The 14295-nt window shown below is 36.7% G+C and overlaps 1 protein-coding gene across 1 annotated transcript; it reads right to left on the bottom strand.

The window, feature by feature from the left end:
• Positions 1-3: 3 nt before the first annotated feature.
• LOC131330578 (protein THYLAKOID FORMATION1, chloroplastic) lies at positions 4-6069 on the bottom strand. Its single transcript, XM_058364200.1, has 5 exons — positions 5669-6069; positions 3749-4016; positions 2011-2227; positions 784-899; positions 4-375 (listed from the first exon to the last, which is right to left on the bottom strand). The coding sequence occupies exons 1-5, from the start codon at positions 5844-5846 to the stop codon at positions 282-284; spliced, it is 873 nt and encodes a 290-aa protein (XP_058220183.1). The 5' UTR covers positions 5847-6069; the 3' UTR covers positions 4-281.
• Between the last annotated feature and the right edge of the window lie 8226 nt (positions 6070-14295).

Genomic DNA, 14295 nt, shown 5'->3' with positions numbered 1-14295 from the left:
GAAGAGAGAAAATAGAAGAGAAGGTTAATATAAACAAATTCTAGCCAAGAGGGGTTGGGCCAGAACCATGGTGTACAAAAAAAGTTTAAACACGGAAAAATTCAACAATTGACCTGTAAGCAGGATCATATAAGGTAAGGGACCCAAAATAATACAATTAACCGCAAACCGCTTTTGCTGCAAGAAGGCTCAACCTCAAATTTCAACTATTACCTCAAAATAAAAGAGAAATTACGGGCTGAAGCTTGCTGGGGGTTTATCAGCAAATGAAACAATATGCATCACCGACCTGCATATTGATAATCACCCAAGCATTTTGCAACTGCCTCACTGGCCTTTTGAGATTCCACCCTCTCTTCCCTCTTCTTCTTCTCCCTGAAAGCCAAGCGTATTTACTAAAGTTATGACGCGGAAACTAATTTCATACAAGCAATGTGTAAGAACTTAGAGATCTGTGAATGCCTAGATGATTATTGGAACGAATTTTGGACACAAGATATCACACCATTGATGCTTTGGCTTAAGGGCCTGACCATTTAACTGGTTCGAGATTTAACCAATCAATGTGGTCAAGAAACTGTTTCGAATGTGCACTCATGGTGAGGGTGTGTCCGTGTGTGCACATCCGTGTGTGTTTTTTCTTTCTCGGAGGGTTGTGTGCGTTCTCTCTGCATTTTGTGTGCCAATGACAGCTTTTACCGTGACTTTATGCAGATACATCGATTCTAAACCATGGTAGGAAAAATAAACTGAATTTGGAATTGGAAGGAAAACAATTTAAACCTGTCCACGTATTCCTTAAGGAGCTCTTTGGCTTGAACCAGTTTCGACAGCAGATTACGGTATACATCAAGATCCCGATCCACACTTCTCTTGTTTATGTTCAATGCAGCACAAAGCTGTTGCATACAAATAGAACATGAAATTTAGCGAGATTTATATATGAAACTCATAAGCATATAGAACTATGGTCACTTCTGTGATTTCGGAGCGTAGTAGTGAGAGATCCGTAAAAAAGTGCCAAGTGTACACGAGTGATGCTATGCTTAAAGATCAAGTAGTGGGGAAGCCATTCCATTGTTAAAAGCTTACCGCTCAAGTCATACACCTACTTCATATAGAATACATCAAGATAATTCAATTATTCAACAAACAAATTTAAATGTAGTTACTGGAAAAAATCAACGCAGATGACCATATTGCCTTTGTTAATATAAAGTACCAGACTACTAATCCTTAACATAACTTGATAACTGATCGTGCTACTAGGGTCTGAAATTTGACAATCTGAACTATCAGACTACTAAACCCCTTCCAACAGAGTATCAGAAAAGCCCTTTCGAAGATGTCAAGGATTGCTGTCAATGTTTGCAATACCTCAGGGATGACCAAGAATTAGCTCCTATTTATGGTCAAAGATAGCACCAATAACCAGTTACAAATACCAATAGGACATCCATCATATTGAACTTGATTCTCCTCCTAGAAGAGGCAACTAAATATGCTCTTGAGCAGCTAAATTGTAATATTTCCCGATGACTTTGAAGGAGACTCCCAGAGCTAGGATTGTTCATAATAGAAATGAAGCATTAAACAAAGATTAGCTTGCATCATTCTAATCAAGAAGACTTTGTGATTTGCTTTCCGGATGCATGTAGAAGATAAGATTACCAAGTGATAATCAAACCCAAAAATTTCATGTTTTCTTATGTAACACATACTTAGCACTTGAAAGAATGTCTTTCAAACTCAGGCTACAAAGAGCAATAGATAAACTCAATTTGGACAATGAATCAGAGTAAGATAGTGACCTAATGATATCAGCACCAGTCAACAATGATATTTGTCCAGTTGAAAGACATCTACTATAAAATTGAACCGAAATTACAAATCATTGCAGATGCAGTACAGCAAGTAGATGAAGATGGCATCAAACAGTTCTCTGGTTTTATCTATTAATTTTGTCAAGCAAGATTGCAACAATACCAGAGAGGGTAAAGTAGGACTTACCTGTTCTAAAACTGTGGGTTCAGTAGCATTTGACAACTCAAGAAGGCGAAACAGACCAATAGCAAAGAAACGACTGTAGCTGAAACTACCGTCGCTCCTAGCTCTCTCTGCAATGTCTTTAAGCATGCCTTCAACTTCCCCTTCTCTCGATGAAAAACTTACTAAAGAACTAGCATTCTGTGCACTGGCCCATTCCTCCAACTTTTTTGCATCGTTTCTGGAGTGAATACAGATATACAATCAGTCAGTCTAATGAACAGAAATATTCAAGTGAATCATTCATTGAAAAGAGGTACATTAGACGAAATCCAAAAACAGAAATTAAAAATTAAATAGTTTAAAATTGTTCCCCCACATATTCAATGAAGAGTTGATGAGTGAGAACTAGAATAAAGAGTTGATGAAATCTTGGGCAAATTCCACTTTGACCCCCCGAGGATTGGCCCATTTGCGGATACACCTCCTATGGTTCAAAAGTAAGCACATAACCACCCTATGGTTTGTTAAATGTTGCATTCTGACCCAAATCCGTCCTTTTTAACACCAAGTGTGAAACACGCTCATTATAAGCGTTTGAGGCATTGGGATATATAGATTTAGGACGATTTTTCCCTCAAATGCCTACCAAAACCCACATACTCTCTCTTCTCCACCCACAGACCATTTCTATTCATCTCTCTCCCCCTTTGTCTCCTTTATTGAACCCGGCAATCCGTCTCTTACATCCATACTGTCCACCATTTTTTCCGGCAAACCTTGACCCACTGAGACCACCGCATGTTTCCACCATTTTTTTCCGGAGAACTCCATAGTTTCCAGTGAACCTTTAGCCATCACCACAAAAGCCCAACAACCCTTTCGTCCTCGTTTTTGGTTCGATTTTAGATTGTGTTTGATTTTGGACTGGGATTTTTGAATGGGGTTTGGTACATGGGATGGATTTGTTAGATTGAAGGAAGAAGATGAGGGTATATTAGACATTTTGTCGTCTCTGTTAACGGCGTAGGAACTGAACTCCCTTTAACAAACCACGGGGTGGTTATGGGCTCACTTTGAAGTTTGAACCATAGGGGGTGTATCCGCAAACGGGCCAAACCATAGGGGGTCAAAGTGGACTTTGCTCTGAAATCTTCAGGGACTTGATAGATGTCCATCTACTGATCACATTAGTCGTTTAGGAACTCATATTTCAATCCTAATGAACAACTGCCTTTTGTTCTCAATAGAAGGTCCATACAAATGGCACTCTATTACTAGCCTCCTGTACTTTTAACCTGTGATCTTATGGAAATTAAAAAACATGAGTAAGTGGGGGCTAGAAAGGCAAAGAAGGAGTATCATTACTCATTAGAAATACCCGTCATGGAGCATAAGGGAAAAAATCGCTGTTATTCTTCCTCAAGGGAAAATACATTACTATAACCAAACATTAGAACAAAATCCACATTTGACCAACCTCAAGAGAAATTAACCCCCAAACAGTGGTGAAGTGCCTACTTAAGGTTGGTTCATAAAGAAAATGGATGGAAAACAAAGGGACCAAACAACAACAACATAACATAACCTATCTAGTCCCCAATCATTGGGGGTATGGGCGGGGGATGATTGGAGACAGACCTAACCTTTGGAAATATATGCACAAAGTGGCTGCTCTCAGAATACCACTAAAACAGTGGCCCCCCTAAACCTCCAAGAACCGAGGAGCTACAAGGACGTTTTGTTGTAAAAATAGAGAGACCTGTATATGTCGGGGTCCTCCTTCAGTGCCCTTATATATGACTGGAAGATGGCCTCTCGATCTTCATCACTTGGGTAGCCATCCATGAGTTGATCAAACACTGTAACAAAACCAAGGGCAAAAACAGCATCATAGCGATGCGTCCTCTTGTACCTCATCAGATGATGTTGGACAATCAGCTCCTGCAGCACAGTGTTGTAGATACTTGGAATTGGTCGTTTATAAGCATTCAAGAAATTGGACTTTGTTTCAGCGACGGTGGGCACATCTGAAACAAAGTAAATAAATGCATCATAAGATTCATAACAATGCAATGTAACAAATAAAATCACTAACATCTTTCACTCATTGTGTGGTCACGAGGTTCAAAAATTGTTGTCGGATATAGTGCAGAATGCTAGTACTCGAGTAGGAAGGAGCAGATTGTATGTATGTAATTGAGCTCATTTATGCGACATATACATGTGATGTAGACTAGGAGGAGTGATATAGTTACGGACCTACGGTAGGGGGTAGCACTAAGGGGAAAACCAAACCAAACCAAACCAAACCAAGCCTTATGTCTCAATCACTTGGGGTCGGCTACATGAATCATTTTTCTCCATTGAGCTCTGTCAAGGGCTCTACTTGTTCACACAAACCCATTATACTCATATCTTTGCGCACAACAGCATCTAATGTCAATTTAGATCTACCCTTCCCTGTAGCATTGCTACCCAAAGCTATTATATTTGCTCTCTTAACTACTGCATCTCCTGGTCTATGGTAGACGTGCCTGAACCTCCTTAACCTATTTTCTCTCAACTTCTCCTCTATAGGTGCCAAAATTGAAGGTCGTACCGTGGTAGTTCATAAGGATCTAGATAATTTGGACATCAAAAAATACGATGCCCTCGACAGAACTCAATGGAGAAAACAGATTCATGTAGCCGACCCATTAATTGGGAATTAAGGCTTGGTTTGGTTTATACATGTGAATTCATCAAAGTTTGTAAAATCCAAAACCGCGACAACTAGAAGTTTAGAATGGAAAGGCAAATTTCATAATTGAAACGAATTCTACAATGCAGCTATCCAAATGCATATTGAGAACTGCAAACTGTGTAGTCTCTGTATTATAGCTGCAAATTACCAGATCTAAGTAACATCAAGAGACTAGGGACAAACACAGAGAACCACTGACTGTGATTCTGAATCAGAACCGGTTTCTGAAGATCGAATTCCCTGCTTCACTATTTTTAAACAATTCATTAGCTCGAAATACTGTATTATCAATAAGACAGCGTGAGCTCATTGCCCTCTGAATACCATGTGAAGAATCTTAATTACAAAGTGAATGGCATTTCTTTCCCTAACATCTTACAAAACCTCAGCCCAAATTAGTTAGAGTTTAGCTCTTCCTCTAACTCACAGACTGACCACCTAACTCACTGATTAGCCCATCAATTTGCGAAAACACATAGTCCAGCAGAGAATTTTAAGAAAACAATGTTGAAATACTCATAACTGAATGCCGAATCAAGCTTAAAACCCGAATTTTCCCACTGCCTAATAAAGCAAAACATAACTCCACAAAGAATCGAGTCCAATTTTTCGATTCCCGGGGGAGGTAAACACAATGGAAAAAATGCTAATCACCATCCTGAGGGCAGTGGATAACAGGTAAAAATGTATCGATATCCAAGAAAAGTGCACTGAACGTGTGTTGATATCCGTGACATGTGTATTGAAATTCTAGCTTGCTAAGCACCACTCAATGCGCGGTGCTTAGCAAGACACAATCAAAATTCAAGGTTACTAAGCGGAACAGTTCACCCATTGGTGTCAAGTTGAATTCAACAATTGACACGAATTAATTTCCCCACATTTCCTCAGCAACCAAACATACATAGCACAAGAAAAACGTGCACAAGGCATTACCTGTAAAGGAAGACATGCACCGAATACTAATCTTCGAAACCCTAACGCGTAACGAAGTGAAGGAAAAGCTCGTACGACACCGTATCCCGTCGAAATTGGGACGAGGAGACGGAGCAGTGACTTTCCTCTCGGTGGACTGACCTAACGCTGAGAAGGCGAGAGAACTAACCGCCGCCATTAGTGGGAAGGAGGAATTGGATTGGTCTGAAAAATCAAATCTTTTACTATATGGAAAAGGATTTTCAGAGTGGGAAGTTGTTTTCCATGGTGGAGTGAGAAAACAATTGGGATTTTCTCGGGAAAATTAAAAGGAGGCGAAGCAGGAGGAGGAGAGGTGGGAAAGGAGGGCTTATCCGTGTACGAAAATGTAAACGAGTAGCCAGCATAAATTGGACACGTCGAGGCCATTGTGATGCTGACCTCAACCTCTCGTTTGTTTGGATATCATGGTTTGGCTGGTTTTTCAAAAAAACAGTACTGCAATTTTAACTCCCTGAGTACTTTTTTTTTTTTTGGCTTTATTCGAAATTTTTTCGTATTTATTAATTTTGTGTCAAATTTTTATGAATTATTGTTTGTCTCGACGAGAGTAATCGAACAGATAAAAAGTAATGATTGAAACTCATAATTTTTCGAATAAAGACAAGAATAAGTCAAAAAATCTAAATTTGACACAAAAATATGAATAAGTCATAACAGTTTTTATAATTTTTTAATAAATAAAAAAATAAGTTAACAAATCTAAATTTGACGCGAAAATATGAATAAGTCAAAACAGTTTTTCGATCATAATTTTTTTATTTTTTTTGATTCCTCTCGTTGAAATAATCAATAATTCACAAAAATTTGTCGAAAACTCGTAAATGAGGAAAAAAAATTGAATAAAGACAAACAGAAAAGTCAAGTTTACTCTTTGTTTGGTTCTCTCCCTGTCCTTTATTTATTTTTTTTCTAAAGTTCCTTTTTTTTAAGGCTATTTTACTGATTTTTAGGTAATTAAATCATAGTCCAAAAAATAGCTGCCGTTTGTTTTCATCCATGACATATTGACATACATGAATTATGTCTACATTTTCGAAATGTCTGGTCACCCACTTAAATACAACCCATATTAGTACCATTCTCAAGCCTCCAGTTTAATGCTCTAAATAGATATCTTCCATATCACGTTAATTAATAATTACTTACCTCATTCTCAATTTCTGCCGTTTAATGCAAAAGTATATATGTAAGTGGATTCCGTTGGAATGAATTCGAAAGCTTTTCCTCAGTCTCTATGCTGCGTATGATCTGTTAAATAGCAACTCCTCGGACTTGAAAGGTTGGAAATGGTTTTAGAAATTGAAAACTTCCAACCAATCAATATATATAGTATGACGTGCCAGAAGAGGAATTGTGACTTCTGAATTCAACTCTCCTCCAGAGGATGTTTCACATCTTTTGAGGGGAGATGTGTCAAAGCTGAGAAATTATTCATTGTCCTTGGGCAACACGTCAGCTGTTGCCTTCCACCAATCAAAATTTGCCTTGTGGGTAAAGTAAATTGCTATTCCCCCTCTGACACCCCACCCCTGACCCCACAACACTTTTTCCACACTTTTCCCCCTGGCTCTCCCCCAGCCCTTAAAACGTTGTCGTTTTATTTAAAAAAAAAAAAATTCAAAACTATCGATTTGCAATTTTATAGAACAGAAACGTAATTATGAGAGTCTTAGAGCCAAAATTTAACTATGTCTCTTTAGAATAATATGATCAGAATAAAAATATCCGCACACCCGTTCAAACAGATTAAAAATTGAAGCACTTAATTTTTTAATCATATTTTTTAATATATAAACGGTTTCAAATAAGTCAAGTCACCAAAAGAAAAAGGCTTTCTGCTAAAATAATAAGATCTTCACACCCGTTCAAATGGATTAAAAATTGAAGCACTTAATTTTTTAACCATATTTTTGAATATATAAACAGTCTCAAAAAATTAAGTGCTCAAATTTTTACTCCATTTGAATCAGTGCAAAGATCTTGTCAATATAATCAGAATAACAAGATCTTTGCATCGATTTAAATGGAGTGAAAATTTAAGCACTTTCCGTTTATATATTAATTTGAGACCGTTTATATATTAAAAAATATGGTTAAAAAATTAAGTGCTTCAATTTTTAATCCGTTTGAACGGGTGTGCAGATATTTTTATTCTGATCATATTATTCTGAAGAGACATAGTTAAATTTTGGCTCTAAGACTCTCATAATTATGTTTCTGTTTCATAAGATTGCAAATTGATGGTTTTGAATTTTTTTTAAAACGGCAACGTTTTAGGAGCTTGGGGAGAGCCCGGGGAAAAAGTGCGGAAAAAGTGCTGTGGGTTCGGGTGTGGGGTGTCAGAGGGGAATAGCAATTTACTTTATCCATAAGGGCAAATTTTGATTGATGGAAGACAACAGCTGTGTTCCCCGAGGGCAATGAATAATTTCTCGTCAAAGCTAGAGACCTTTGGAACTCCTTTCCTTCCAGCCACTAGTTAACAGGTGGATGGACCTCATACTTCCTTGCCTGATTGGATTTCCTCTAATCTGAAGAGTACCAGCTAGAATTACAAGAGATGGGTCTAATCTACCTTGGCAGACAGTTTTTGTCACCACTCTATGGCAAATTTGGAAAAGACAAAAATAAGAAGAATTTTGAAAACGTAGATCATGTGGTGGCAGCCATCAGTGCCATGTTGATTACTGAGAAAATGACGGTTCATAATGTATTTTGATAATTAATATCCGTCAAAGATATATTGAGAATACTTGTTTATGCTAAAAATATTCTTGACATGTATTAATTATTAAAATACGTCATTGACCGTCATTTTCCCTTGATTATTTCCTATTCTTTGGAAATCTTGGAAGCCTTCCAGTCTCCTCTTTTAATACTAGCTTACACCTATACTAACTTCATGGGTACATCCAATTGCAGGAAATATATCAAGCTTAATACTGATGGGTGTTGGTATGAGGCAAGCGGGAAAGGAGGCTTTGGAGGAATTTTTCGTGATCAGAAGGGAAATTGGATATCGGGATACTTCGGAAAAATCAGTTGCACTTCAGGCTTGGAAGCGGAACCGTGGGGCATCTACAAAGGGTTGGCTTTACTCCGGGAGAAGTGTTGGAAAATATTATTGAAATAAAATATTTTAAATTGGCTTGAATGTGAATTGGACTTGATTAGTATGTGTCTTTTGAGTAACACCTGTTCACCATGGATGGAGACATCATTTGTGAACAAATGTGTCGTTTCCCTTGGCGACCATTCCTAATAGTGACCAGTTGGTCTATAAATAATTAAATATATAGGATGTTCCTCACTCATTCTATATGAATTTGAAAAAATGTGTATGTCTACATTTCCATCGAGTTAAAGAAGTTTATTGAGAGAGTACAAAATACAAAGAGGTTCAACGGACCCATCGATTGTAGTGCTGCTTTTGTGGTGAGTTTGATCAAGTACTGTTAGGAGATAAACGTGAATGCAAATTATTAGCACTGTAGCGGGGACGAATCTGTCTTAAAAGACAGATTTGTTTAGGGCAAATTTCACTGACCTCCCCTGAGGTTTCTGACACGAACAGAAACCTCCCTTGAGGTTTCTGAAATGACACTGTCCTCTCCTCCTTTACCCGACAATACCAAGGGACCCCCCTGCCGTTACCTTTCCGTTAGAAAATGGATGGAAAAGGTGATGTTGTACTATACTTTTTACAATACATATACTACTCTCATCAGACTCTTTACCCCTCTCATTTATAAAATATAAAATACAAATATTTCTACACTTTGTGCTCATTTCACTTTGAGATTTTGTCCTTATTTAAAAGAATTCATATTTGTTAATTTTCTGTCAAACTCTTGTGAATTATTGGTTCGTCTTGATAAGAGAAATTGAAAAAAGTAAAAAATTAAGACTTTTTACCAAATATTTTGAGAAATTCAATATTTTGGGTAAAAGTAATAAATTTATACTCTTTTGATTCCTCTCGTTGAGACAAACCAATAATCTATAAAAATTTAACGCAAAACTAGCAAATACGAAAAAAATTCAAATATGAACAAAAATCAAAAAGCTTAAAAATCCCACAAACAAGCCTGCATGAAAAAATTGAATATGAACAAAAACTAAAAAGCCTAAAAATCCCACAAACAAACCCACAAATTTTTTTTTCGTGCGGGCTTGTTTGTGGGATTTTTTAGGCTTTTTGGTTTTTGTTCATATTTGAATTTTTTTCGTATTTGCTAGTTTTGCGTTAAATTTTTGTGAATTATTGGTTTGTCTCAACGAGAGGAATCAAAAGAGTATAAATTTATTACTTTTACCCAAAATATTGAATTTCTCAAAATATTTGGTAAAAGTCTTAATTTTTTACTTTTTTCAATTCCTATTATCAAGACGAACCAATAATTCTCAAGAGTTTGACAGAAAATTAACAAATATGAATCCTTTTAAATAAGGACAAAATCTCAAAGTGAAATGAGCACAAAGTGTAGAAATATTTGTATTTTATATTTTATAAATAAGAGGGATAAAGAGTCTGATGAGAGTAGTATAGGTATTGTAAAAAGTATAGTACAACATCACCTTTTCCATCCATTTTCTAATGGAAAGGTAACGGCAGGGGGGTCCTTTGGTATTGTCGGGTAAAGGAGGGGAGGGCAGTGTCATTTCAGAAACCTCAGGGGAGGTTTCTGTTCGTGTCAGAAACCTCAGGGGAGGTCAGTGAAATTTGCCCATTTGTTTACTTTTGTGTACGTATATGTCAGATTCCTCAGTCTGGAATCTTCTGTTAGCCTGGAAATTAAATGATGAATTTTGACGTGACCCTTGTTCTTGATTGAAGTATCCTCTCTTTGCTTTGTACTATTACAACTGTGTCAGCAAAAATCACCCCATTGGATATATCAAATAGAGGAACATGGCTTTATATTTGCCTGCTTACTGAGTGACTTCACTCTAATGCTTTGTGGTTCATGACCTTGGACATTAATCTTCACTGATATTGAAACGTCATTCGTGTAGTAGAAATTGTGCGCCATGACTCCTGTGCAATTCTTTTGTGGACAAACGGCAACTTTGGTATCTAGAAAGAAAATGGATAATTGATCATTTGTCGTCTTGTTTTTTTTTTGTCATGTTTCTTCTTGCTTTTTGTTATGGAAAGCAGGAAAGACACTGGTGTGTTTTTGATACTCATATGGGAAGAGAGGTGCCAAAGGCACCCCTCGGGAAGTTACAATAAATATTATACTACAGTGAAAAGTCAGCCATCTCGGTGCATATCGTGTTCATGAAAAGTTGCGATGTTTTGGACCGATGGGGTGGGACAGTGGCGGAGTTAAGATTTTCAATAAATGAGGTCAAAAATTTGAACTATATATAATTCACTTCTCTGGTTGCTAATTGAAAGAAACAATTAGGATTAACAAGTTAGTCAAAAAGTAGATATATATTAATAACAAAATGCAGCTTCGATGTACAATTAACCTTGACGACTTTTCATATTTTGGAAACAATGGGTGATAGCCTTGTTTGTAATAGTTTCAAAAACATATTTCTCTATACACACAACCAAACTATCATGCATCCATTAGTCACACATATGATTTTGAAGCCTACTCTTTACAATCTTCATAGCGGAAAATGCTCTGCCTCTAAACGAAACCCTTGATTTGTTTTGAGGAACGTAAAAATTAGGGCTACGTTTAGAAATTTTGTGAGTAGAGATTCTATTTTGACTCATATTGACCCAAGTACAAAACCTCTATATAGGCTGGGGCAAAAATGAATTTAAAGTCGGGTCCAATTAGTAAAAATAGGATAAAAACTATATCTATATCTATGAAAATTTGGTAGCCAGTGGAGTTGGCTACCCACCATTGTCTCTGTGTCCCTCCGCCCATGGGTGGGGCAGTTATTTGCCGTTGGAGCAGTGCTAAGGTTTCAGCCTATTTAAGAACATATATATTATGTTTTGTAAATATAAACATATAATTGTGATCGGTATGGATTGTGATATACAATTGTGGTTCTGTATTTTTTGGTGTGACGACTTGGTGTCTAAACCTAATGAACAGTTTCACTGGCAGGGATGTAACTTTTGGGGTTAAACCAAAAGGTGCGATCAATGATTTTACATCAAGAGATGTGACCATTAGGTTCAAATTAAAGTTGTGTGACCATTGTGGTTAAATCAATAGGCATGATCACTGGTGAATACCTTTGTGGTTAAACAAAGAGGCGTAACCATTGGTGAATAAGTCTTCGACTTTACAAAAGGTCTCTTGGGCCAAATTGATTGGAATTATAAAACATGTACATTCATGTTTTGACTTATTTGAGATCGAGTTTCGATGGACTCAGTAGATGGGGTTGCTATGTTTGATTTGGCATGAAGATCAATATTTGGGATATTGTCGTTTCATTAATCTTGAGTGTTCTGGTAATACTCAAACAAATAAGCCCCCTCGAGATACTTTTTGAAATAAAGTGGCATAGATTTTTATGCTATGAAGAGTATCCAGTATTGCATTTGCAAAGATACTTAGAAATTTAGAATGCATGTTGCAGTTAGCATAAAATCTTCTGCATTTGAGTAAAGCGTTACTCAATATTAGGTGAGTTCATAAACTATGAAAATTATTTTGATAAATTCTGAATTAATTTCAAAATTGTGGGAGAAGCAATAATTATAATTTCCACGACATTTTGTTATTTGTTGTGCTATTGGAGATGTCCTACTATACTTGAAGATTAAAGTATTGTGATATTTGTATCCAATTTAAAGTTTTAGCATCCATAGGTGGATTTAATATTATAATTGGAGTGCAACAGTAATTTGGAAATCCTCATGCGTATATAGCAAGGTCTACGATGGAGTATGATTAACTCATTCCATTAGACAAAGAGGCTAATAAGTGGATGGCTGTGCCATCTCTTAGAGGATGTTCCAACGGGATCCAATTTTGTGCAAGAGTTGTATTGTGATGGTCATCAGTAGTTGAAAGTCATAAAGGACCATATAATACGGTATGTCTCAATATTTATGTTGTAGACAACTTACTGTTAAACATTTGTTCTCACTTAAGAATGTTACGTCAAAAAATTTGTTAGGATCCGTTGAGTTGAGTTTTGACTCGGGAACAAATGATCATCGAGGGTAATGAGATTAAAGCATATCTATTAAAAGTCTCTATAACAGCAACTCAATCTAGTTGACTGGAGATCCCAAGATCTAGGTTCAATGGGACAACTTAGTTGTGCGAGACTTAGGAGTATCACTGAGGCGATATCTCTCCAACTCATTCCTATGGTGAAACATTGATGCCTGCAGCGTATCAGGTTAAGTTTTGCTTTTAATGATTTTTGTACTGTGGAAATTCCAAGTAGAGGATAGCGAGATACTCTTAATAAGAGATCACCTATGTGAGTGTGAAGTGGGCCGCTTCTGTGAGAATTTTCTAAGGCTAAATTCTCTAAAGCACTCTTTAAAATCAGTCAATGTTCGAATGCCAAAATGGGCACAACCGTAAGAACCAACTGTGTTTGAAAAGACTTTGTGTGAATTCAGTTGTCTTGATTTACACAAAACGTGAACAGTTCAAGGCATCATGTCCACTAATTAGCTAGTAAATTCGATAGTCTTTCACAAGGGAAGGTTCAAAGTCAAAAACTACTTATCCTACGCAGAAAATTTCCACTTGTACTCTCTCCGTCGTTTGCATTGTTTTTGCATTGGTTATCGAGTCAATTTTATTCATGTGGGGGATTGTTGAAAAATATTATTGAAATATAATATTTTAATTTGGTTTGAATGTAAATTGACTTGATTTAGTGTCGTGTCTTTTTAGTGACACCTGTTCACCATGGATGAATGCATCATTTGTGAACAAATGTGTTGTTTCCCTTGGTCTATAAATACGATGTTCCTCATTCATTCTATATGAATTTGAAAAGATGTTATGTCTATATTTCCATCGAGTTAAAGTCGTTCATTGAGAGAGTACAAAACACAAGGAGGTTCAACAGACACATAAATTGTAGTGCTGCTTCTGTGGAGAGTTCGATTAAGTAATTTTAGGAGATAGATGTTCATGCAAACCGTAAGCACCATAGTGGAGACGAATCTGTCTTAAGTACAAAGTGTCACACTCGACTTGATCACTATTTTGTATCATCAATTTCAAGGTTTTGCATTTTGATTTAATGCATTCATATTATCGATTCTTATCTCAAAAAGTAAACATTTTTCCAACAAGAAAAAGATGGTAAATGTTTAAAAGGAGTCTGATTCGCTAGCGGCTGTGAAGCTAATCAATGAAGACAGGCCTAAGAATCACCCTCTGAGCATGAACATTTTAGGAAGCACATTATCTTCTGCAGAGGACCAACACAAATCTCCAGCATATATATCGAATTGCTATCCAATGTGCTGATCATTTAGCACGAATTGGAGCCGAGCAAGAAGAAGAGTTTGTCTTAGCGTTGAAAAACCCAATCTCTGCTAGGGAATTCGTCATTAGGGAAAGCCTAAATATTAGGCAGGTTTTAGATTAGCTGCTAGGTACTTATTAATGCATTTGTTTGAAATG

This window comes from Rhododendron vialii, chromosome 6a (genome assembly GCF_030253575.1).
Source record: "Rhododendron vialii isolate Sample 1 chromosome 6a, ASM3025357v1".
NCBI classification, from domain to species: Eukaryota; Viridiplantae; Streptophyta; class Magnoliopsida; order Ericales; family Ericaceae; genus Rhododendron; species Rhododendron vialii.
Note: the sequence above shows the minus strand (reverse complement) of the source record. Positions and strands in the feature narration are given on the sequence as shown.